Here is a 23,316-nt window from a genome sequence, read left to right on the forward strand (position 1 = left end):
TGTACCTTCGGAAGTGAAATTGAGTATAATACACAAATAACAGCAAACTGTAAAGTAATGGAAGTGCCTGAAAATCTTGAGCATTTCCACAAAAATTTTCGTTTACCTCCCTGTTTCTCCCTGTTTTTCCTCAGTCTCCAGCATTGAAGAGAGAGCAGATTGTATTTTGAAAGTATTTGTTTTTGATTTTTAATTTAAATGCCAACATTGTTAGTAATTGATTGTGAATGTGTTTCAGCTGTGTTTTAGTTGGGCTATGTGTGAAAGACGTGGCTAGGAGCTGTCCAGGGAATGAAACTGTCAGCTCTAATAATGATTTCTATAGAAAAGGCCTTCTCTAATTCCAAACAACTTTTGGTTTACAATCTACTTGTACATTGTACATTGTGAACTTTATGTACTTTTTCAATTTTTTCCCCCCTTGGTGGAGAATATTGTGTTTTTAGAAAGCCAAGTCTAACCTGGGCATGAGGGCTCACGCCTGTAATCCCAGCACTTTGGGAGGCTGGGCGAGCAGATCACCTGAGCTCGGAAGTTTGAGACCAGCCTGACCATCATGGTGAAACCCTGTCTCTACTAAAAATACAAAAAATTAGCCAGGCGTGGTGTTGCGTGACTGTAATCCCAGTCACTCGGGAGGCTGAGGCAGGAGAATCACTTGAACCCGGGAGGTGGGAGTTGCAGTGAGGTGAGATTGCACCACTGTACTCCAGCTTGGGTGACAGAACAAGACTCTGTCTCAAGAAGAAAAAAAAAAAAAGAAAAGAAAGCCAAGTCTCTTCATTTCCCACCATTAGTAATTTAAATAATTATGCTAGACTTTAATGACATTGCAGGATCAAGAGTGTATCATTTGGATACTGGGGAAAAGAACAAACTTAGAGTAGAAATTGTATCCGGAGAGACATTTCAACCATGTTATGACTTTTTCTAAACCTTCTATTGGAGTCTGACATTACATTGTATAACAGCCTAAGAAAGAGAAAATCTTCCAGTTGTTTATTGAATCATGCCCTCACGGGAGCATCTTCTTTCTGCCAAACAGGTTAGATTTTTTTTTACCACCTTTTCTACAGGGAGATGCCTGGGTTTGTGATAGAAGCAGTGTTCCAATCCCCTGGCAGGGGAGAGAGAAACGGGGGAAAATATGTCACGGTGCATACTTAATCCTGGGCTGGTCTTCTCTCCCTCAGAAGAATAAGCAAATTGCCGGAGACAGTCGGCTGCTTGCTAATTGTGGTTTTCCTCTCCAGATTGTTGGTGACGCGGTTGGCTGGGGTTTTGTGGTGCGAGGAAGTAAGCCATGCCACATCCAGGCTGTAGACCCCAGTGGCCCTGCAGCCGCAGCGGGAATGAAGGTACTAATGGGTCTTTCTCACTCTCTTTTATAACTGTCTTGGGTTCTTCATGCCAAATTGGCCATGATTCTTACTAGGGATCCAAACCCATCTTATTTTGTGTCCTTTTCTATTTCTGCCCTCTCTTTCTTGTTCCCCAAAATCTTTAACCTTTCCTTGGGTCTTCCCTCTCCTCTAATAAACATTTAGAAGTATCTAGCCAGGCGTGGTGGCTCACACCTGTAATCCTAGCACAGGAGGCCAAGGCAGGCAAATCACTTGAGGTCAGGAGTTCAAGACCAGCCTGGCCACCATAGCGAAACCCTGTCCTTACTAAAAATACAAAAATTAGCCAGGTGTGGTGGTGCACACCTGTAATCCCAGCTACTCAGGAGGCTGAAGCAGGAGAATTGCTTGAACCCAGGAGGCAGAGGTTGCAGTAAGCCAAGATCGTACCACTGTACTCCAGCCTGGGTGACAAAGCGAGACTCTGTCTCTAAAACAAAACAAAACAACAACAAAACAACATTTAGCAGTATCTAAATACCTCTATCTTAATTTCATTATTTGATGCCATGTGTGCTTTTTCTCCCTAAGTGTTTTGGCTTCACTTTTGTCAAATTTCCTTTTCCCTTTCTGAATGGGGTTAAAATGAAGTCAAGCACGTATGATATAGGAACCAGGAGAGCAAATTTTCCTACCTCCCTGGTGTTTGGAGGTTTGGTCTCCAAACCTCCCCTGGTGTTTTACATGTTCCCCCTCAACCAATACTGAGTTTGAAAAATTATGTATTTCCCTTTGCTTAAATCTTTGTGTAAGAACTCCAATGCTTCTATTCTGTGCAAGGTATATTCCTGTGGGGTTTATGTATCTAGTAGCACATACTAGACCATACGACATAGCCAATATTGAGAAAAAGAAAATAAAAGCCATGAAATTTGGAAGAGATCTGGAGATCTAGATCTTGGTCCTGTTAGTTACTAGCTTGTTGACTTTGAATAAGTTTTATAACATCTCACAGTCTGTTTTCTCCTCTCTGAAATGACAGTCGTACTATTTCCCATTGTTTTATGGATTAAATGTGTGGAAACCTTGATAAAGTACAAAGAGCTACACAAACATCAATTCATTATTGAATGAATTATGGAAGACTTTTGAAAATAACTTTTACATATTTACTGAAATGATACATATATGTGCCAGGTATGGTGGCTCATGCCTGTAATCTCAGCATCTTGGGAGGCTGAGGCGGGTGGATAACTTTAGGTCAGGAGTTCAAGACTAGCCTGGCCAACATGGTGAAACCCAGTCTCCACTAAAGATACAAAAAATTAGCCAGGCGTAGTGGCTCACTCCTGTAGTCCCAGCTACTCAGGAGGCCGAGGCAGGAGAATTGCTTGAGCCTGGGAGGCAGAGGTTGCAGTGGGCTGAGATCAGACCCGTGTACCCCAACCTGGGTGACAGAGCCTGAGACTCTGGCTCAAAAAAAAGAAAAAAAAAGACACATATACAGTCAAGAAAATTTGGAAAATATATGCGAGCAGGAAAAAAAGTAAAATTACGTCTAATCTTCCCTAATTCAGAGATGACTACTGTTAACATTTTTTAAGCAGCTTTGAAGTGTGTAATTGGCATCCTATAAAATGTAGCCATTAACATTTTGATTTATATTCTTCTAGACTTCTTGTGTGTATATATATTATATATATTGTTTTTATTTAAGAGGATGTTGAGGTTTTTTGCTTTGATATACCTTTATATAGCACAGCTTTGTTCTATTGTCTGTGAAATGTTTCATAAGAGGATATTTCTGTCTTGATTATCTGAAACCATAAGAGGATGCAGAAGGCTTAAAAGCTAAAGATCATTCCCCTGTTCATTTATTCGATACTTTCATCCTCTTCCATCAGCCTTTTCTAGAGTAGCAATAAGCATGATTGGGATCTCCGCCTCTCGAATTTCCAGCATGAGCTCTCTGGCATTGGTTTGCATGCTGGAAAAAATAAGTGGGCAACAGAACATGGCTCAAGGAAGCGAAGAGCACCTTTACTGCCTGCCCAGGTATCAGCACAGGTGTGATTAGGGGCTGCCTCCGCCTTTTGATTTGAACACCTCACTCATGTCGGGGAGGCACAGGCCCTGGGATCCTGTGCTCGGGGCCAGCCATGGAAGCCCTGCTGGCTAAGGCAATGCATGGCAGAGCCCTTTTACCTTCCCAAGACTGCAGCGGGCACAGCACCAAAGCAACTCAGAGTAGGAATGTTGGCCGGGCTCATAAAAAAGCAAGCATTTGCATCCATGCCGAGGCTGAATTTTTCATTTTCTAATGGAACTCTTGGCTGGGGAAGGATTTTATATTTTATTTCCACAATAAAGTACCTACTCTAAATTTATTTTGGCACAGTGCTTCTGTTCTGAGTATGTACTCACTAGCATGATGCTTTGGCTTAAAGAACATTTCTTTTGAGGAAAGCAATGAATTTATTTACATTGCAACTAAAGACCTTGTTTTGTTTAGCCAAGTGTACAGTGAAATTAATTGATTTTAGTTTATCTTTGTTGATGTACATACATAACCATTCTGGGCAATGTCAACTGATTAACTCTTTAATGTATATACCCTGACTGATGTTTTACCTTATATATTTTTTCAATTTCATAAGTTAATGCTTCATATGGTTTATATGTTTAGTTTCTTCAGAGGTACACAGTGGTTTTCTTATGTTATAGAGCTTTACAGAGTTCATTAGAGCAGCCTTTCCATCATTGTATTATTACACAGCTCTCTGGTCCAGCAAAACATCTGTTCTGAGGTTCTCTGATCAAAGCAGTTTTGAACTGCCACATACTTTATCCCCCTCTTAGAAATTCACAAAACACATGAGTATATTGAAAATTCTCACAAACCCGGCAAGAGGAAAAAAATGCTTATTTAAATTGTGTAACATAACATATTATCATTTAAGAGAAACACACAAAAGGAATCTTTATCAGCGTTGTTGTTAAGATATAGCCCTAAAACTCTTCTAAGAAGATGGTTTTGGCCAAACTGCATTGGAATTCATATAAAGTCACCACTTAATGACAGGGTTATGTTCTGTGAAATGGGTTTTAAGGCGATTTTGTGATTGTGTGACCATCATGGAGTGTACTTACACAAACCTGGGTGGCATAGCCTACCACACACCTAGATATAGCCTATCGCTCCTAAGCTATAAACACTGTACAGCATGTTACTGCACTGAATACTGTAGGCAATTGTAACACAATGGTATTTGTGTGTCTAAACATAAAAAAAGGTCCATGACAACTATGATGTCACTGGGCAATGGGAATTTTTTTTAAAGCATTCTCTCTCTTTTTTTTTTTTTTTTGAGACAGAGTCTGGCTCTGTTGCCCAGGCTGGAGTGCAATGGCACAATCTCGGCTCACTGCAACCTCTGCCTCCCGGGTTCAAGCGATTCTCCTACCTCAGCCTCCCAAGTAGCTGGGACTACAGGTGTGCACCACCATGCCCAGCTAATTTTTGTATTTTTAGTAGAGACAGGGTTTCACCATTTTGGCCAGGATGGTTTTGATCTCTCGACCACCTTGGCCTCCCAAAGTGCTGGGATTACAGGCGTGAGCCACCATGCCCAGCCAAATTTTTCAGCTTTATTATAATCTTAAAAGATGATGGGGGGCCAGGCTCAGTGGCTCATGCCTGTAATCCCAGCACTCTGGGAGGCTGAGGTGGGAAGATCACCTGAGGTCAGGAGGTTGAGACCTACCTGGCCAACATGCTGAAACCTAGTCTCTACTAAAAATACAAAAATTAGTTGAGCATGCTGGTGGGTGCCTGTAGTCCCAGCTACTCAAGAGACTGAGGCAGAAGAATCGCATGAACCCGGGAGGCGGATGTTGTAGTGAGCCAAGATCACGCCATTGCACTCCAGCCTGGATGACAAGAGGGAAATTCTGTTTCAAAAAAAAAAAAATGATGGGACCACCATCATATATGCAGTTCGTAGTTGACTGAAACATCATTATGCAGTGCATGACTATACAGAGAATACACTTTTAGTATTACTATTTGTTGGTTAAATTAAAAGGACAGCAAATACTATGTCCTTCCGTATAGTTTAGCTGTTTATATTCATTAGAAATTATTTTGTACATTATTTTCTTACCTAAAACACTGACTCAGTTTTTTCCTATTTTACCATTTGTCATAGAATAATTTCACTTACAAAGAAGCCATTTGTATAATCTAATCGTAAAGGCTTGTTCCCAGAAACCTGTCATTGCTGATACCTTCAACTCGGAAAACTACAGAGTTTGAGGTGTGTAGTCCTCAAGAGGGTCCTGGGGTGCCCTGTGGGAAGGATCCTCCCAGTTGGGCACTGATTAACCTGCGAGGTCTGGGTGGTGGAAATTGTCCAACATTCTGAGCACATGCCTCCTTTTGGCATCTCTGACTGTCCAGAGCTAACCTAGGATAGCGTAAAGTGCCTCCGTGTCCCTTCCTACACTGAATGTCAGGCTCTTCCTTTAGTCAGAGTTCTCATTTTCTCTAGGTTTTGAATGGGGGCAGAGCCCTGTATCTGGGCCTATGTGGCTGCTCCATCCAGGGAAATCTTTATACTTCTGCTATGACTACTTTTTTTTTTTTTGAGATGGAGTTTCACTCTTGTCGCCCAGCCTGGATTGCAGTGGTGCCATCTTGGTTCACTGCAACCTCCACCTCCTGGGTTCAAGTGATTCTCCTGTCTCAGCCTCCCAAGTAGCTGGGATTACAGGCATGCGCCACCATGCCCGGCTAATTTTATGCATTTTTAGTAGAGATGGGGTTTCACCATGTTGACCAGGCTTAACCCAGCATCTTTGAATTTGAGTTATTCTTATTTTGAAAGTTCTTTTACTTAAAAAAATAAAATCTGTAAACCCTGGGCTTGGAGGACTTTTGTTTGGCACTACAATTCTAGAATGGAGCGTGAAATATAGAAATCATCAAAAGTTTCATCAACCTATGCAATGCATTTACATCGAGAAGTTGTTTCCTGCATTTTTCCTTTGATGACTTTTCACTCATCCTTGAAGAATTTTATATCCAGGGCTTCTGATTTCCTTTCAATGCAAAGGGGAAAGGAACAAACAAGAGAAGGAACTGTCTCTTCTATGTACCTGACCCTGTGCCGTGCGAGGCTCTTTCTCTACAGGAGCTCATTTAATGTCAGCATCCAAATACTCATGTCCTAGAGGAAGAAATCATTCCAGGAGGAAAAAATTCTGTCTCTTATCTCTTTGCTGCTACTTTGAAAGAGAAGCCAGTTCCTTCCCCAAGCTATTTTTTTTTTCCTTTTCTTAGACGGAGTCTCACTCTTGTCACCCAAGCTGGAGTGCAGTGATGTGATCTTAGCTCACTGCAACCTCCACCTCCCAGGTTCAAGTGATTCTTCTGCTTGAGCCTCCCGAGTAGCTGGGACTATAGGCATGTGCCACCGCACCTCATTTTGTATTTTTAGTAGAGACAAGGATTCCCCATGTTGGCCAGGCTTGTCTCAAACTCCTGACCTCAAGTGATCTGCCCACATTGGCCTCCCAAAGTGCTAAGAATAGCTACAGCTATTCTGTAGGTTACAGTATAATGAATATTGTGTAAGCATTGGTTTCATGTTACAACCTTGAATGATATAATCTTTTTTTTTTTTTTTTTTAATCACATCAAGTCTAAACCCATTTCTGGACCATACTATCTATGATAACCTTATTTTACATGATCCTCTAGAAGACATCCTCTGCTTTAGTCAGGAAGAATTTTTATATTTCAGGAGTACATCATGATTATGCCTATGTCTGCCTATTAAAGAAAATCTAATTAAGTGACTCAGGCACTCAAAATACTCTAATGGCTCCCCATTACAATAAGAATAAACTCAGATGTTTTCTGTGGTCTACAAAGTCTGTAATCTGGACCCTACTTATCATGTCTTTATCTCCTTCCCTGGCTTTATCTCTGTTCCTCCCAGACACTGGGTTTGCTCTTGCCTAGGGCTGAATAGCTGGTTCCATTGTTGTCCTTCAAGTCTCAGATTAAATGTTAATTTTTCAGAGAAACCTTCCTTGAATACCCTGTGATATTCCTCCTGTCTTTCTCCAATTACTTCTCCTCGTATCACCATGTGGTCTTAGTCATTTTAGGCTGCTATATAGAATTGATGGCTTAAATGACAAACATTTGTCTGGGAAGTCCAAGATGAAGGTGCTGGCAGACTCGGTGTTTGGTGAGGGTCTACTTTCTGGTTTGCAGTTGGTCATCTTCTCGCTATATCCCAACAATGATGATATGGCTCCAATGAGTGGAGGAACACCAGGTTCTTTGTCTTGAATCAAATTGGAAAAAACGACATGGCCACGTGTGGAGTAGTTTTAAGGAGTAGAGAGTCTAACAGGCAAGAAAAATGGGAGGATGCCAAAAATAGATGCTCCCCTGTGCAGAGACAGAGGGAGGGGGGCTCCACAGCCGAAAGAGGAGACCCCAGGTGCCACAAATACCAGCCAGTTTTATAAGAAGGTGGGGGGAGGTGGTGTCTGATTTGCACAGGGCTCAGGGGATTGGTTTGACAAGGCATGTCATTCACGTAGCCCGAAAAAGCTGGCCCTCCCACCCTAGTCTTTTAATATGCAAATGCAGGGCACCATGATGTTCTACACACATTGGGATAGGTGGGGGCAGCCATGTTGCCAGGAATGTGTGTCGCAAGGGCAAGAAGGCCAGGGAATCGCCATGTTTGGATGGACCCAGTTTCTAATGGCCGCCATTTGCATATTAAAGATTGCTGGCCTGGCTCTAAGAGCTGCTTTAAAAACGAAAACTTCCCTAGGACCCCTTTTCCTCTCTATCTGCCTAAAATAACTTCTTAATAACTTACAACAGTGATATAGTACAGAGAGAGCAAGAGCAAGTTCTCCAGTCTGCTTATAAAGGCACTAATCCCATTCATCAGGGCTCAACCCTCATGACCTCATTTCCTCCCAAGGCCCCACCTTCTAATACCATCACACTGGGGGTTAGAATTTCAGTGTATCAAAAAAAAAGTTTGTTGTTTTTTTTTCTGAGATGGAGGTTCGGTCTTGTTGCCCAGGCTGGAGTGTAATGGCCCGATCTCAGCTAACTACAACCTCCGCCTCCCGAGTTCAAGTGATTCTTCTGCCTCAGCCTCCCAAGTAGCTGGGATTACAGGTGTGCAACACCACGCCCAGCTAATTTTTTTGTATTTTTATTAGAGACAGGGTTTCACCATGTTGGTCAGGCTGGTCTCAAACTCCTGACCTCAAGTGATCCACTTGCCCCAGCCTCCCAAAGTGCTGGGATTACAGGTGTGAGCCACCATGCCTGGCCATGGAATTTTTATTTATTTATTTATTTTTTTAAAGAAAGAGTTCCACCTTGTCACACAGTCTGGAGTGCAGTGGCCTGAACATGGCTCAATGCAGCCTCCATCTCCTGGACTCAAGCAATCCTCCTGTCAACCTTCCAAGTAGCTTGGACCACAGGCACATCATGCCACCATGCCTGGCTAATTTTTATACTTTTTGTAGAGATGGAGTTTTGCCATGTTGCCTAGGTTGGTCTCAAACTCCTGAACTCAAGTGATCTGCCCACCTCAGGATACCAAAGTGTTGAGATTACAAGCTTAGGCCATCACAACCAACCTCAATGTATGAATTCTGGGAATACACAAACGTTCAGTCTGTAACACCTGTCTTATTGTCTCCATCATATTTTTTAGAATCTGATTGTATATATGTTACTTGTCCATCTGTTTTCAATGACTGTCTAAATGTAGAGCCCTTGTCTGTCTTAACTACTATATTCTCAATACCTAGCACAATTCTTGGCATTTAGTAAGTGCTGGAAGCAAATTTACTAAATGATTGAATGAACTGATACTTTCAAAGAAAGGCTAAGGGAATATACTTAGTGACCATCAGCATTGTGTCCCCATGAACTCTTACTGTTCCAACAACTGCTGAAGGTGGGTAGGTAGTGTTCTCCTTACTTTACAAATGAGGAAACCGAGACCCAGTTTATCCTTTTCCCTAGGTCACCCAGCTTGTAAATGTCAGAGTTAGATTCAAATCTGATATATCTCCCCCAACACCCACATGCTTCCTATTGTATTATTTCAAAAAATGCAAACCCATGAGGTGGAGGCCAATAGATGACATATTCTATTAAACCCTGAAATCCCTGGCAAACTGCTCATAGATGCATGACCTTTTGTGTCTTCCGCAGAGAGAATTTGTATTCTTGTTGGAGTGGTCACGTGTTCACCTGGGTTGACTTGAAGAAGATCAAATAAATAATTTTCATTCTTGGCATCAGCTCCTCACTTAGGTCAGGACTAGATCTACCAGGGTCATCCAAGTGAAAAATCCCAAATCCTCATTTTTGATAGTTTAATCAAACACTTGTCAGAGCAAACCATTCAGCCTTCAAGCTCTGAAGGAATTTGAGCCCTACTTAACAAATCAGGAACAAAAGATATCCTTGCTCTTTTCTGGAAAGTTTGTTTTTTCTTATGGGAATAATTAAATCCTGTGAGAAACAGTGTTCAAGTTTTCATGCTACCCTGTGCCAAGTCTCAGAGGGATTTCAAGCCTCCTGGCTTCTTTTCTTGTTTCCTGCCGTGATGAATTGATGGATGTGGACTTAACGGGGCCTTTTTTTCTCTGTTTATCTGTTTCTTTGCATATTTACATAGAAACAGAACCATCTGAGTCAGAATAAAGAGTTAGTGGCATGATGTCCTTTTTTTCCTTTTTCAAAATTTCTTATTTTTCATAGCAAGGAAAAAAAGGTCAAAATCCTACTTTTTGGTCTTTCCCTCTGATGGCAACATAACTGTCTATTTCATGGAATTTTCCTCCTGAACCAAGAGAGACCAGGTTCCATAATTAATTTGGCCAAGATAATTTGGGCACTAAAGAAGCAAATTGTGGAGTAACTATCCACACAAATGAGAAAATCCCTTCTGTGATTTTTTTTCCCCCTAGGACATAGATCCTGAGGTGATGTTTTAAAAATATGTAGTTATAGACAGGTGTGGTGGCTCGTGCCTGTAATCCCAGCACCTTGGGAGGTCGAGGCAATTGGATCACCTGAGGTCAGGAGTTCGAGACCAGCCTGGCCAACATGGCGAAACCCCATCTCTACTAAAAAATACAAAAATTAGCCAGATGTGGTAACACGTGCCCACAATCCCAGCTACTAGGGAGGCTGAGGCAGGAAAATCGCTTGAACCCAGGAGGCGGAGGTGGCTGTGAGCCGAGATGGTGCCACTGTGCTCCAGCCTGTGCCACAGAGCAAGACTGACTCAAAAGAAAAAAAAAAAAAAAGTAGTTCCTTTCCAGTGGAGTTCAGGAGAGTCACATGGGATAAACGGTGTTGTTTTGTATGCAGTGCTATGTCTCACTTTTGCAGAGTTGTAGCTTCTCAGTTAACAGAAAATTATAGGATCAATGAGCCACTGCTCACCACTGGGCATGACTGGGAGGGGAAAGATGACCACTTTGCTGTGAAGTGGTTTCCTGAGAGGGCGTCTTCTCAGGGTCTCAGCACAGAGCCCTTTTCTGCTCTGTGTCCTTCCTTTGCAGGGATTCTTCTTCTGTGCTGGCTCTGGTGCCCTCAGTAATACAGTGGTAACAGTGCACAGTTCCTTGTTAGTCACTATTCACTGACCACTACCATGTGCTAGGCATTATATTACACCTTCATGGGATTTATAGCCTAGAGAGGAAGAAAGGCATTTTTTAAGTGCACAGCTTTTGGCCAGCTGTGGTGGCTCATGCCTGTAATTTCAGCACTTTGGGAGACCGAGGTGGATGGACCACTTGAGCTCAGGAGTTTGGCACCAGTCTGGCCAACATGGTGAACCCCCATCTCTACTGAAAATAGAAAAATTAGCCTGGCGTGGTGGCCCATGCCTGTAGTCCCAGCTACTCACAAGGCTGAGGCAGGAGAATCGCTTGAACCCAGGATGAGGAAGTTGCAGTGAGCTGAGATCATGCCAGTGCACTCCAGCCTGGGCAACAGAGTGAGACTCTTAAATAAAATAAAATAAAATAAAATAATGCATACCTTTTAAGTGTATAGATTGGTAAGTTTGTCAGATGTGCACACTGGTGTCACTCTCAATCAGAACACAGAACACATCTGTCCCTCCAGAGATCCCCTTGTGCCTCTTTCAAGTCAGCCTCTTTCACCAGAGGCAACCACTGATGTGATCCTGTCACGAGAAATTAGTTTAGGCTCTTAGAGGCAGACAGAATCCTGGCTCCACTCCTCATGCCCATGTAACTTTTGGCAAATTGTCTCGTTTCTCTGGGCTTCCTTCTCATCTGTTAACTAGGGATATGTGTGGTGTCTTCCTCATAGGGTCGCTGAGGGATTAAAGGAAATAATGCATGCAGGGCCCCTCATGCCAGTCAGCCATGTCGTCCTTCACTCCTTCACCACAGTCTGAATACCTGGGCACATCTGAGGCACAACCAGCTTGTGAAATAAATCTGAATAATTCTTCAGTCTTGGAAATATGTCTTGAGTTCTCTGAGGTTCAGCTTTCCCAGATCGAGTTGCCCTCTGCCCTGTCACCCTAGAATCCTGCCTACTCCTTTCATGTCCCCCAAGTTCCTGTTCCTAACTTCATCTAAGTCACTGCCACACTGCTCATTACTGAGGACCAAGGTCCTTTCTGACTGATTTCATCGGATTTCACCTTCATCCTGGTATCCCCCATCACCAGCACTGCATGTTCCCCTACATTCCAAAATCTCCAGAAGCATCTCTGACTTCTCCTGCCAGTTCTTCTCATTTTTTTATTTGTTTGTTTTTTCTTGCTTGTTTGTTTGTTTTGAGACAGAGTCTCACTCCGTCACCCAGACTGGAGTGCGGTGGCATGATCTCGGCTCACTGCAACCTCTGCCTGCCGGGTTCAAGTGATCCTCCTTCCTCAGCCTCTCAAATATAGCTGGAACTACAGGCATATGCCAACACGCCCAGCTAATTTTTGCATTTTTAGTAGAGACGGGTTTTCACCATGTTGGCCAGGCTGGTCTCAAACTCCTGAGCTCAAGTGATCGATCCACCTCCGTCAGTCTCCCAAAGTGCTGGGATTACAAGTGAGAGATGCCACACCCAGCTTTTTTTGTTTTTTGAGACAGGGTCGCATTTTGTCACCCAGACTGGAGTGCAGTGGTGCGAACATGGTTCACTGCAGCCTCCACCTCCTGGGCTCAAGCGATCCTCCCACCTCAGCCTCCTAAGTAGCTGGACTACAGGCATGAGCCATCACACCTGATCTCCTTCTCATTCTTTTCATCTGACACATCACATTCCCTTTGCCTTATAGCCCATGTTTGTGTTCATTAGGGCTTGAGTTTCTAGTTTGTGACTGGCAGGAGGGCCACTGCCGAAGAGCCCTGCCTTAAGTGTCAGACGTGGGGGGTTTGAGTCTTAGCTTCACCCCTTTTATAGGACCAAAAATAATTACTTAAACTAATAATTTTTATATTATTAGTTATTTTAACTAATTTTAAATAATAATTAAAATAATTACTTAATATAAGCCTCAAATTCTTCACCTTTAAAATGATGCTGGCCAGACACGGTGGCTCATTCCTGTAATCCCAGCACTTTGGGAGGCCAAGGCAGGTGGATTACTGGAGGTCAAGAGTTTGAGACCAGCTTGGCCAATGTGGCGAAACCCTGTCTCTACTAAAAATACAAAAAATAGTTGGGCATGATGGCATGTGCTTTTAATCCCAACTACTCAGGAGGCTGAGGCAGGAGAATCACTTGAACCCAGGAGGCAGAGGTTGCAGTGAACTGAGATCACACTACTGCACTCCAGCCTGGGTGACACAGTGAGTCATAAAATAAAATAAAATAAAATAAAATAAAATAAAATAAGGCTGGTAATAGTCATGATTAAACGGAATATGTGGGCTGGGCGCAGTGGCTCACGCCTATAATCCCAGCACTTTGGGAGGCCAAGGTGGGCAGATCACCTGAGGTTAGGAGCTCGAGACCAGCCTGGCCAACATGGCAAAACCCCATCTCTACTAAAAATGCAAAAAATTAGCTGGGCGTGGTGGCAGGCACCTGTAATCACAGCTACTTGGGAGGCTGAGGCACGAGAATTGCTTGAACCCAGGAGGCAGAGGTTGCAGTGAGCTGCGATTGCACCACTGCACTCCAGCCTGGGCGACAAGAGCGAAACTCCGTCTCAAAAATAAATAAATAAAAAATAAATGGAAAATGTGTCCTAACTCAGTAGCTGCTTCATAATCAACAATAAATATTTCTGAGTGTCTTTTATTATATTGCTTATTATCAGCAATAAATATTTCTGGGTGTCTTTCATTATATTGCTTATTATCAGCAATAAATATTTCTGGGTGTCTTTCGTTATATTGCTTATTTAAATAATTGTGTTACTCAGAGTCTTCTGACTGATTGTTGCTTAAATACATTTATATTTGCAAATGAAACACGAAGTAACAAAACAGTCGCTAAAAGGGGATAACAGAGGGAGAGGGTCTATGTAATCACATGTTTCTGCCCTATTGCAGTATACTATTCCAATTCTTTCTAGTCTTAGAAAAGCTAAGTCTAGGTTTCTCATTTTTAAGTAGCGATAACAATTGCTTCATAGCATGGTCATGGGGATAAATAAAGATGTGTGTATGAGGTATCAAGCCCATGCCCATCATGTGATGGACATTCAATGAGCTCTGTCTACTATATTTCATCAAATACAAGATGCATGGATTGTAGCTGGGTGTGGTGGCTCAAACTTTTAATTGCAACTTTTACGGAAGCTGAGGTGGGAGGATCACCTGAAGCCAGGAGTTTGACGACCAACCTGGGCAACATAGCAAGACCTCACCTCTACAGAAAAAGTTAGCCAGGCTCAGTGGCACATAGTCAGCCACTACTGGCATGTAGTAGTCCCAGCTACCTGGGAGGCTGAAGTGGGAGGATCACTTGAGCACAGTAGTTCAAGGTTACAGTGAACTGTGATCCTGCCTCTGCAGGGTGATCCTGCCTGGGTGACAGAGCGAGCCCATCTAAAATAAAATAAAATAAAATAAAAAGATGCATGGATTGTAAGATATGCTTTGATTTCAGAGTTGCTAAAATGTGCATCTAAAAATCAGCAAATGCTGGTATTACAAGTTCAAGCCCCATTGACTACTACATTCCTATCAGTGGGTTCATTTTTGCTAATTGCTAAGTTGGTTTAACGTTTTGTTGACACTAAACATTTTTATTCACAGCAGTAGGAAAAGTTCTCTTTTCCAAAGCTGATAAATGGAAAGTTTTTTAAACATCTTAGTACAATCCTGTGCTTCTCCTGAATTGATCTGCTATGGGTTTTTAACTCTGCCTTTTAACTCTGTGTTGGATCCTTAAAGACAGTAACAAGGGCCAGTTCTGAGAAAGGGGCAGTCTTGAGGCTCCTAAAGCCTCAGAAGCTTAGGCAGCTACTCCATATTTCCAGGTCATACCCAAATAACTAGTGTGAGGCCAAATCTGTCACCCCTTTGGAGGACTCTTCAAAGCTAGATAAGTCCTAAAATTATCCTCACTTTTTGTTTTTTAATTTGTTTAATCTATTTTATTTTATTTTATTTTCTAGAGATGGGAGTCTCCCTATGTTGCCCAGGCTGGTCTTGAACTCCTGGGCTCAAGCAATCCTCCTGCCTTGGCCTCTCAAAGTGCTGGGATTCCAGGCGTGAGCCACTGCACTCAGCTGAAACTGCCCCCACTTGTAAAGTCAGGGACTACCCTCGACTGACCTGTACCTGGAAGAGATTCAAAGCTGATCCAGCCCAAGCTAGGCATCTTTTTTCAAAGATGTACTCTTGAATTCATCCATGACAGTATCGGTCAGTTAGGAATGCCATAATAAACCACAGGCTGGATGGCTTAAACAACAGTTAATTTGCTCACAGGTCTGGAGAATGGAAGTCTGAAGTCAGGAGCCAGCATGGTGAGGTGAGGGCCTTTCTCCTGACTCATAGAGGGCGGCTTTCTCACTGTGCGCCCACAAGAAACATAGAGACACGGAACTCTTTGGAGTCTCTTCTCATGAGGCCACTAATCCTATAGGGACCCACCTTTATAACCTCATTAACTTTAATTACTTTTTCTTTCTTTTCTTTTTGTTTGTTGGAGACAGAGTCTCACTCTGTGGCCCAGGCTGGAGGGCAGTGGCACAATCTTGGCTCACTGCAAGCTCTGCTTCCCGGGTTCAAGTGATTCTCCTGCCTCCACCTCCCAAGTAGCTGGGATTACAGGCGCGCACTACCACGCCCTGCTAATGTTTGTATTTTTAGTAGATACGGGGGGGCCACCACACCCAGCCTAATTATTTTCTTATTCCACATACAGTCACATTGGGCATCAAGACTTCAACATCTGAGTTTGGGGTGGGAGGGAACAATTCAGTCCATAGCAGTGACCAACCCAAGTATCTTGGGAAGTAAAGATAAACATGATAGTGCCTTTACTATATCTGCTGCAGTGTTACCTAGATAAGATTCTATGTATCAGTTACAATTAGCTTCATTTGTGAGTGTCATAAATGCTCCAAAACAATGACTAAGATTAGTATTTTAGTATTTTGGGTGTTTTTGTTTCTTTGTTTTGTTTTCATGTCAAAGCCAGAAGGAGGCCAGTTCAGGGCTAAGCTGTGTCTCCAAGGTTTCAGTCACCTATTTTGTTTTTTTTACTTTTCTTGGCTTCCATTCCCAAGGTTACTTCAAGGGCTGAGACAGCTGCTGGAACTGTAGTGATTAGGTCTGCATTCTAGCCACCCAGAAGGAAAGAAGGGAAGCAGAGGGAACTATCCTTTTTTAAAAAACCCATCTCCCTGGTCATGGTTGCTCATGCCTGTAATTCCAGCACTTTGGGAGGCCGAGGCAGGCGGACCACCTGAGGTCAGGAGTTTGAGACTAGCCTGGTCAACATGGCAAAACCCTATATGTACTAAAAACACAAAAACTTAGCCAGGCGTGGTGACATGTACCTGTAGTCCCAGCTACCTGGAAGGCTGAGGCAGGAGAATCGCTTGACCCCGGGAGGTGGAGGTTGCAGTGAGCCAAGATTACTCCACAGCACTCCATCCTGGGTAACAGAGCAAGACTGCATCTCAAAAATGAATAAATAAACAAAAATAAAAGACACCTTTGGAAGTGGCACACGTGACTTCTTTTACATCCCATTAGCTTCCGACATAACCACACATGGCTGCACTTAGGTGTGAGGGAATCTGGGAAATGTAGAATTTATTCTGGATGGCTGTTAGGGATTGAGTTGGGTCCCCCTAAAAAGATACGTTGAAGTCCTAACCCCCAGTGCCTCAAAATCTGACTCACTTTGGAAATAGGGGCCTTACAGAGGTAGTCAAGTTTAGATGAGGTCATAAGGGTGGGCCTAATCCAGCATGACTGATGTCCTAAGTAGGTGAAATTGGCCACAGGACAGACATACACAGAAGAAAGATCATGTAAAGACACAAAGGGGAATTGTCCATGTGACTGGAGTGGTGCATCTATAAGCCAAGGAGTGCCAAGGATTGGGGGCAAACTCCAAAAGCTGGAAGACACGAGGAAGGATGCTCCCCTAGAGCCGTCAGAGGGAGCATGGCCCACCCTGCTGAACCTTTGATTTCATACTTGTAGCATCCAGAATGTGAGATACAAAAAATTTCTGTTTTTAAAACCATCCAGTGTTTGGTACTTTGTTACTGTAGTCCTAGGAAACGGACACAGTGGCCATGTGTCCAGAAAAATAATGGGGGTTCTATTAGAAAAGGGGGTGGGGCGTTGGATATAGGGGAGAAACCAATAGTTTCTGTCATTGGCCAGAAAAAACTGTACAAACATCTTTCAGCAAGTATTTATTGAGTACCTACCGCATATAGTACACTGTGACAGGTATTGAGGATCCAATTGTGAGCAAAGCCAGTGAGGTCCCTGCCCTCAGGGAGCTTCAGATCTAGTGACAAGACAGATATTAATGACTTGCAAATGTTTAATTACAAGCTATGTTCATACACACAGATTTTAATTAAATGTAATGTTTAATTACAGACTGTGATATGTGCATTTGGCAGGAACGTTACTGGGTAAAAGACAGATTCTCAAATACATATTTTGGCATATTTGGACATTTCACTCAGTTTCAGAATTTCGTGATGAAGACTATAAAGTCAAGTGTTGGGTCTGTCATTTTGCCTTTAGCTTCAGAGTCTCTTAATTCCACCCACCATTTTTTTTCTGCCAGATGAAATCAAATATTGTTGGCATTCTAGTTACAGCTTATGGTTCTCCAAGGAGAGTCTGTGAGAGAGAAAGAAATGATGGAAAGCCAAAATGGGAACACATTTGTTTGGCAGAGGGTCAGATTACTGGAACAGGAATTATGGAGCTTCAGTTGATTGAATGCTTTGTTTTGCACATTCCTGTTCTTCCTCCAGTCTCTTCCAGCTCAGTAAATATCATCGCCATCCACTCAGTTACTGGGGCCAGAAACCTAGAAGTCATGCTTGCTTTTCTCTTTGCCCTCCGATTATAAGTACTTCCAAAATGCATCTCAAATGCATCTTTCCTCATTTTCCTAAATCCAAACCACAATCATCTCTTACCAGTACTACTGTGGCTCTAGCTGGCCTCCTTTCATCTACTCTTGCACCCTTATCATCCATTTCCCACCAAGCAAACAAAGCAAATCAGGAAGTGATGCCACCCTCCTAGTTGAGATCCTTCATTAGTTTCCCACTGCATCCTTACCTTGGCCCAAGCAGTCCTACCTGACCTGCCCTCCTCCTTCCTTCCTTCCATTCTAGCTTTTTAGCTCCTGAAACCAGTGGTAGCTTTCCCTCTTAGGGCTTTTGATTTTTTTTTTTTTTTTTTTTTTGAGACCGAGTTTCACTCTTGTTGCCCAGGCTGGAGTGCAGTGGTATGATCTCAGCTCACTACAACCTCTGCCTCCCCGGTTCAAGTGACTTTCCTGCCTCAGCCTCCCAAGTAGCTGGGATTACAGGCATGCACCACCATGCCCAGCTATTTGTTTTGTATTTTTAGTATAGATGGGGTTTTGCCATGTTGGTCAGGCTGGTCTCGAACTCCTAAGCTCAGGTGATCCGCCTGCCTCAGCCTCCCAAAGTGCTGGGATCACAGGCATGAGCCACCGTGCCTGGACTCTCTTAGGACATTTGTACTTTTTGTGTCTTCCTCCTGGAATTCTTGTTTCATGGCTTTTCACTGAGTTTATATGTTTTACACCTTAAACGTCTCCTTCTTTTTAGTTCAAATGGTACTATGGTCTGAATGTTTGTGTTCGCCTCCCACACCCAAATTCTTATATCAAAACCCAATCCCCAGTGTGAGGTATTAGAATGGGGCCTTTGGAAAGTGCTTAGGTTTTGAGAGTGGAGCCCTCGTAAATGAGATTATTGCCCTTATATGGAAACCCCACGGAGCTTCCTGGCCCCTTCCTTTATGTGAGAACACAGCTAGCAGTCACCATCTATGAAACAGAAAGTGGGCCTTCACTAGACTCCAAATGTGCTGGCACCTTGATCTTGGACTTTGCAGCCTTCAGAACTATGAGAAATAAATTTCTGTTGTTTATAAGCCACCCAGTCTATGGTATTTTGCCATAGCAGTCTGATGAGACAGATGGAAAATTTTCATAGCATTTCTGCTCACAGCTCGTTGGTTAGAATTGTGTGGCGTGGTCACTTTAAGGGGGGCAGGGAACTTGACTATTTCAGTTTTCATTTTATAGGGCAAAAGAAACAGAGATTGAAGTGGGGTAAGGTGAATGACACCTAGGGTATCTGTAGAGCCCCTTGTTACTCTCCTCTCTTTCATAATCCTTGTATATTCTTTCCTCACAAAAACAAATACTTATTTTTCATCTTGCTTTTTTTTTTTTTTTTTTTTTTTTAAGACATAGGGTCTTGCTCTCTCATCCAGGCTGGAATGCAGTGGCATAATCACAGCTCATTGCAGCCTCAAATTCTTGGGTTCAAGGGATCCTCCTGTCTCAGCCTTCCAAGTCACTGGGACTACAGGTTCATGCTATCATGCCCAACATTTAACCCCTCTAGAATATGTGCTGTACATCTGTAGAAATAGTATCTAATTTTTTTTTACTATATGTCCAATAAATGTTTGTTGCATGACTAAATTAATACTTCTGTGACTAGAGACAATGTATATTCTACTCTAGACACTCTACCTTACTAGAATAAAAAGGCTTGTTGTGATAGCAGATAGCTGGCGGAATTTCATTCAAGTGCCTGTAACACTACATGACATTTAAGAGGTGCTGAAAACTTTAAAGAAAAGATCAGTTGATTGAATCTATTTATTCACGTCTTACTATTTCTAATATATGAATTAAATTCTTAAAAGTTTATCCTCAAACCACTATCATTATAATCTAAGACAAATATAAAATGTACTGCCACTCAGCAATAACAAGATAATTTATATGAAAATCCCTACCATTTTACCTGGTACTAAGTGGGTACTCGCTTTTATGTTCTAAAATAATTTGAGCATGTCAGTGAATGTCCAGACAATGTATTATTTCAGTCAGATACCAAGGCAGACAGCACCGAGCGTGTTTGTATTCCTAAAAAGGTAGTTTTTTCATGGAATCCTCCTCCACCCCTTTTGGTAGATTTCATGGATAACTGGTGAAAATAGTTCTAAGATATATTAGGGCAATATTTATTGAGTGATCTCATGTTCTAGGCACCATGCTAGGTTCATTATCTCTATTTTATCATTTATAACAATCCTGGGATGTAGGTATTAGCTCCATTTTTGCAGATGAAAAAAACAAGGTTCAGAAATTTGCCTATCATGTATGAATTCAGATATGTCTAGACCTTGATCTTATGCTTTGGAATTGTTATTGTACACCTGTGGAACTGATTATCTTAAGAGAGGGTATTGTCCAAAATTACCTTTCCTATGATAGGAGTTCAGTTGATCTTTAGTTGATCTTGTGGTGACAAGCATATTACATTTGGGTTCACTCTGCATTGGCTCTTGCTGTGTAGGTATATCCTCTGAGAACATAATGCTCCTAGATGGTGTTTTGGGGCAGTGAAAAATTCTAGTCAATAACATTTTTAAAACTTAAAGGACTGCGCTCTAGAAACTAGAAAGACTCTGTCCTTGTCCTTGAACTTTCTGTATCCCAAGGATCTCAGCAGCCCAAATCTGTTGACCTTTAGGATGTATGTGATATTCAGAATTTTAGCCTGTCTCCTGAATGAGTATCTTCTATTGGCATGAAGTCCACAAGCATGAACTCTAGTGTCTCATGTTACCAAGTGTAGATCCTGAGGATGTGGTTATAGACAGCCTGCAGCAAAGTCTGTACTGAGCCTCATCGGACACCTTGTTCCACTCTGGGCTTTAGGATCTGTTTTTTGCTTATTCTGTGTTTTGTCTGACACTGATTCAAGTTCTTATTCTGACTGAGTTCCATAGTTAGACTTGTCTCCCTTTGCCCTAAGACTTCATTTCCTTTCCCATCCGTCCTCCAGTCCCCATGCATAAATATACTCTTCCACCAGTACCACTGTGGAATGAAAGGTCATAATCTGCAAAAGGCCTCCAGAGTGGGAGGGGACCAAGGATATCTTGAATCCAGCAGGCCCAATCTGGGCTGATGTGAATTTTTTGGTCTTTTGAGATCACCTGCAAACTAACTTCTAGGAAATGAAGGAAGCCATTGACAATGCTTAATGGGCATGGGGTCAGCTTTTATTCTTGGCTCTTATCTAAGATTTTGCATTGGATTGCTTTGTACATGAAATACTGGGATAAATATAGTTTTGTCAAAAATGTGTTTGAAATCCATCCATAAATAAATATGTTTTGAGTTCTCAAAGTACTGTTTGTTTCTACTACCAATAATCAGAAACTTAGAACTGGAAAGATTCTTCTGGTTATTAACATTATTTGGGTGTCATATGCTTCCATGGGAATCCAGTAACAGCTATGGAACCTAGTCTTAGGAAAAAGGTGGGCACATGTATGTACCATATTTGCATAATTTTTTTTTTTTTTTTTTTTTTGGAGACAAAGTCTTTCTCTGTTGCCCAGGCTGGAGTGCAGTGGTGCAATCTCGGCTCACTGTAAGCTCTGCCTCCCGGGTTCATGCCATTCTACTGCCTCAGCCTCCCAAGTAGCTGGGACTACAGGCGCCCGCTACTATGTCCGGCTAATTTTTTGTATTTTTAGTAGAGACGGGGTTTCACTACGTTAGCCAGGATGGTCTTGATCTCCTGACCTCATGATCCACCCACCTCAGCCTCCTAAAGTGCTGGGATTACGGGTGTGAGCCACTGCGCCTGGCCTCAACTGTTCTTAATAATAATAATGCCTACCAGGTGTGGTGGCTCACGCCTGTAATCCCAGGACTTTGGGAGGCGAGGTGGGTGGATCACCTGAAGCTGGGAGTTCGAGACCAGCCTGACCAACATGGAGAAACCCCATCTCTATTAAAAATACAAAATTAGTGGGGTGTGGTGGCGCATGCCTGTAATCCCAGCTACTTGGGAGGCTGAGGCAGGAGAGTCACTTGAACCCGGGAGACGGAGGTTGCGGTGAGCCGAGATTGCCTCATTGCACTCCAGCCTCAGCGACAAGAGTAAAACTCCATCTCAAAAATTAATAATAAGAATAATAATGCCTTTCTTTTGTAAAACATTTGTCAAAGGATGTCACATTTCTCATTGTATTTTCCCAACTTTCTGAAATAGAGGTGAGTAAGTACTACTAACTCAGTTTCACATGTAACATGATGAAGACCCAAAGAGGTTGTTCAGGACCAAGTTAAGAGTAAATTCTAGTCTGGACACAGTGATTCACACCTGTAATCCTGGCATTTTGGGAGGCTGAGGCAGGTGGATCACGTGAGGTCAGGAGTTCGAGACCAGCCTGGCCAACATGGCGAAACCTCGTCTCTGCTAAAAATACAAAAATTAGCCGGGTGTGGTGGTGCATGCCTATAATCCCAGCTACTCAGGAGGCTGAGGCAGGAGAATTGCTGGAACCTGGGAGGTGGAGGTTTCAGTGAGCCGAGATCGCGCCACTACACTCCACCCTGCGCAGTGGGAGTGAGACTCCATCTCAAAAAAAAAAGAGTAAATTCTAACCCTCGCATGCCATGAATTCCATTTTCAGGTACTGGGCTGGAATAGAATCCTCTTATTTAAAACCAGCATAAACAAGAACACGGAGATCCTTGAGTGAATGCCCAGACTAGATTTTCTCAACTTTTACTATGTGTTGGAATCACCTGGGAAACTCCTAGAGAATATCCAAAGATGCAGACTCAGTTGGTCTGCGGTAAGGCCCAGACATCAGCACTGTTTGGAAACTCCCAGGCAATTTTAATGTGGAGCTTAGAGGGAGCCTACTGGCCCAGACCTCTTAAAGATGGATGTGATGCTGCATAATCTGGTCATGTTGTTGGATAAAGGGCTGCATTGATTTTCATGCCTCAAATTCAAATGGAAGGTGGTGTTCCACAGTTTGCTTATGAAATACACTGTGAAGGTATTTAGATGATGTACTTCTTTTTTTCTTTTTTCTTTTTTCTTTTTTTTTGTGGAGATGGAGTCTTGCTCTGTCACCCAGGCTGGCATGCAGTGGCATGATCTCGGCTCACTGCAACCTCCACCTCCCAGGTTCAAGTGATTCTCTTGCCTCAGCCTCCTGAGTAGCTGGGATTACAGGCACAAGCCACCACAGCCAGATAACATTTTTTGTACTTTTAGTAGAGACAAGGTTTCACCGTGTTGGCCAGGCTAGTCTTGAACTCCTGACCTCAAATAAGCCGCCCACCTTGGCCTCCCTAAGTGCTGGGATTACAGGCATGAGCCACTATGCCCAG

General features: G+C 42.7%; 1 protein-coding gene across 3 annotated transcripts in view; it reads left to right on the forward strand.

Moving 5' to 3' along the window:
- DEPTOR (DEP domain containing MTOR interacting protein) overlaps nt 1-23,316 on the forward strand; it is a 195,414-nt gene that overhangs the window by 134,459 nt on the left and 37,639 nt on the right. For all 3 annotated transcript variants that reach the window (XM_045398631.3, XM_005563995.5, XM_073999357.1), the window contains exon 8: nt 1,254-1,358. In XM_045398631.3, the coding sequence (XP_045254566.2) occupies nt 1,254-1,358 (105 nt within the window). The remainder of the gene's footprint in view (nt 1-1,253; nt 1,359-23,316) is intronic.

Source organism: Macaca fascicularis, chromosome 8 (genome assembly GCF_037993035.2).
Source record: "Macaca fascicularis isolate 582-1 chromosome 8, T2T-MFA8v1.1".
In the NCBI taxonomy this organism is placed as follows: domain Eukaryota; kingdom Metazoa; phylum Chordata; class Mammalia; order Primates; family Cercopithecidae; genus Macaca; species Macaca fascicularis.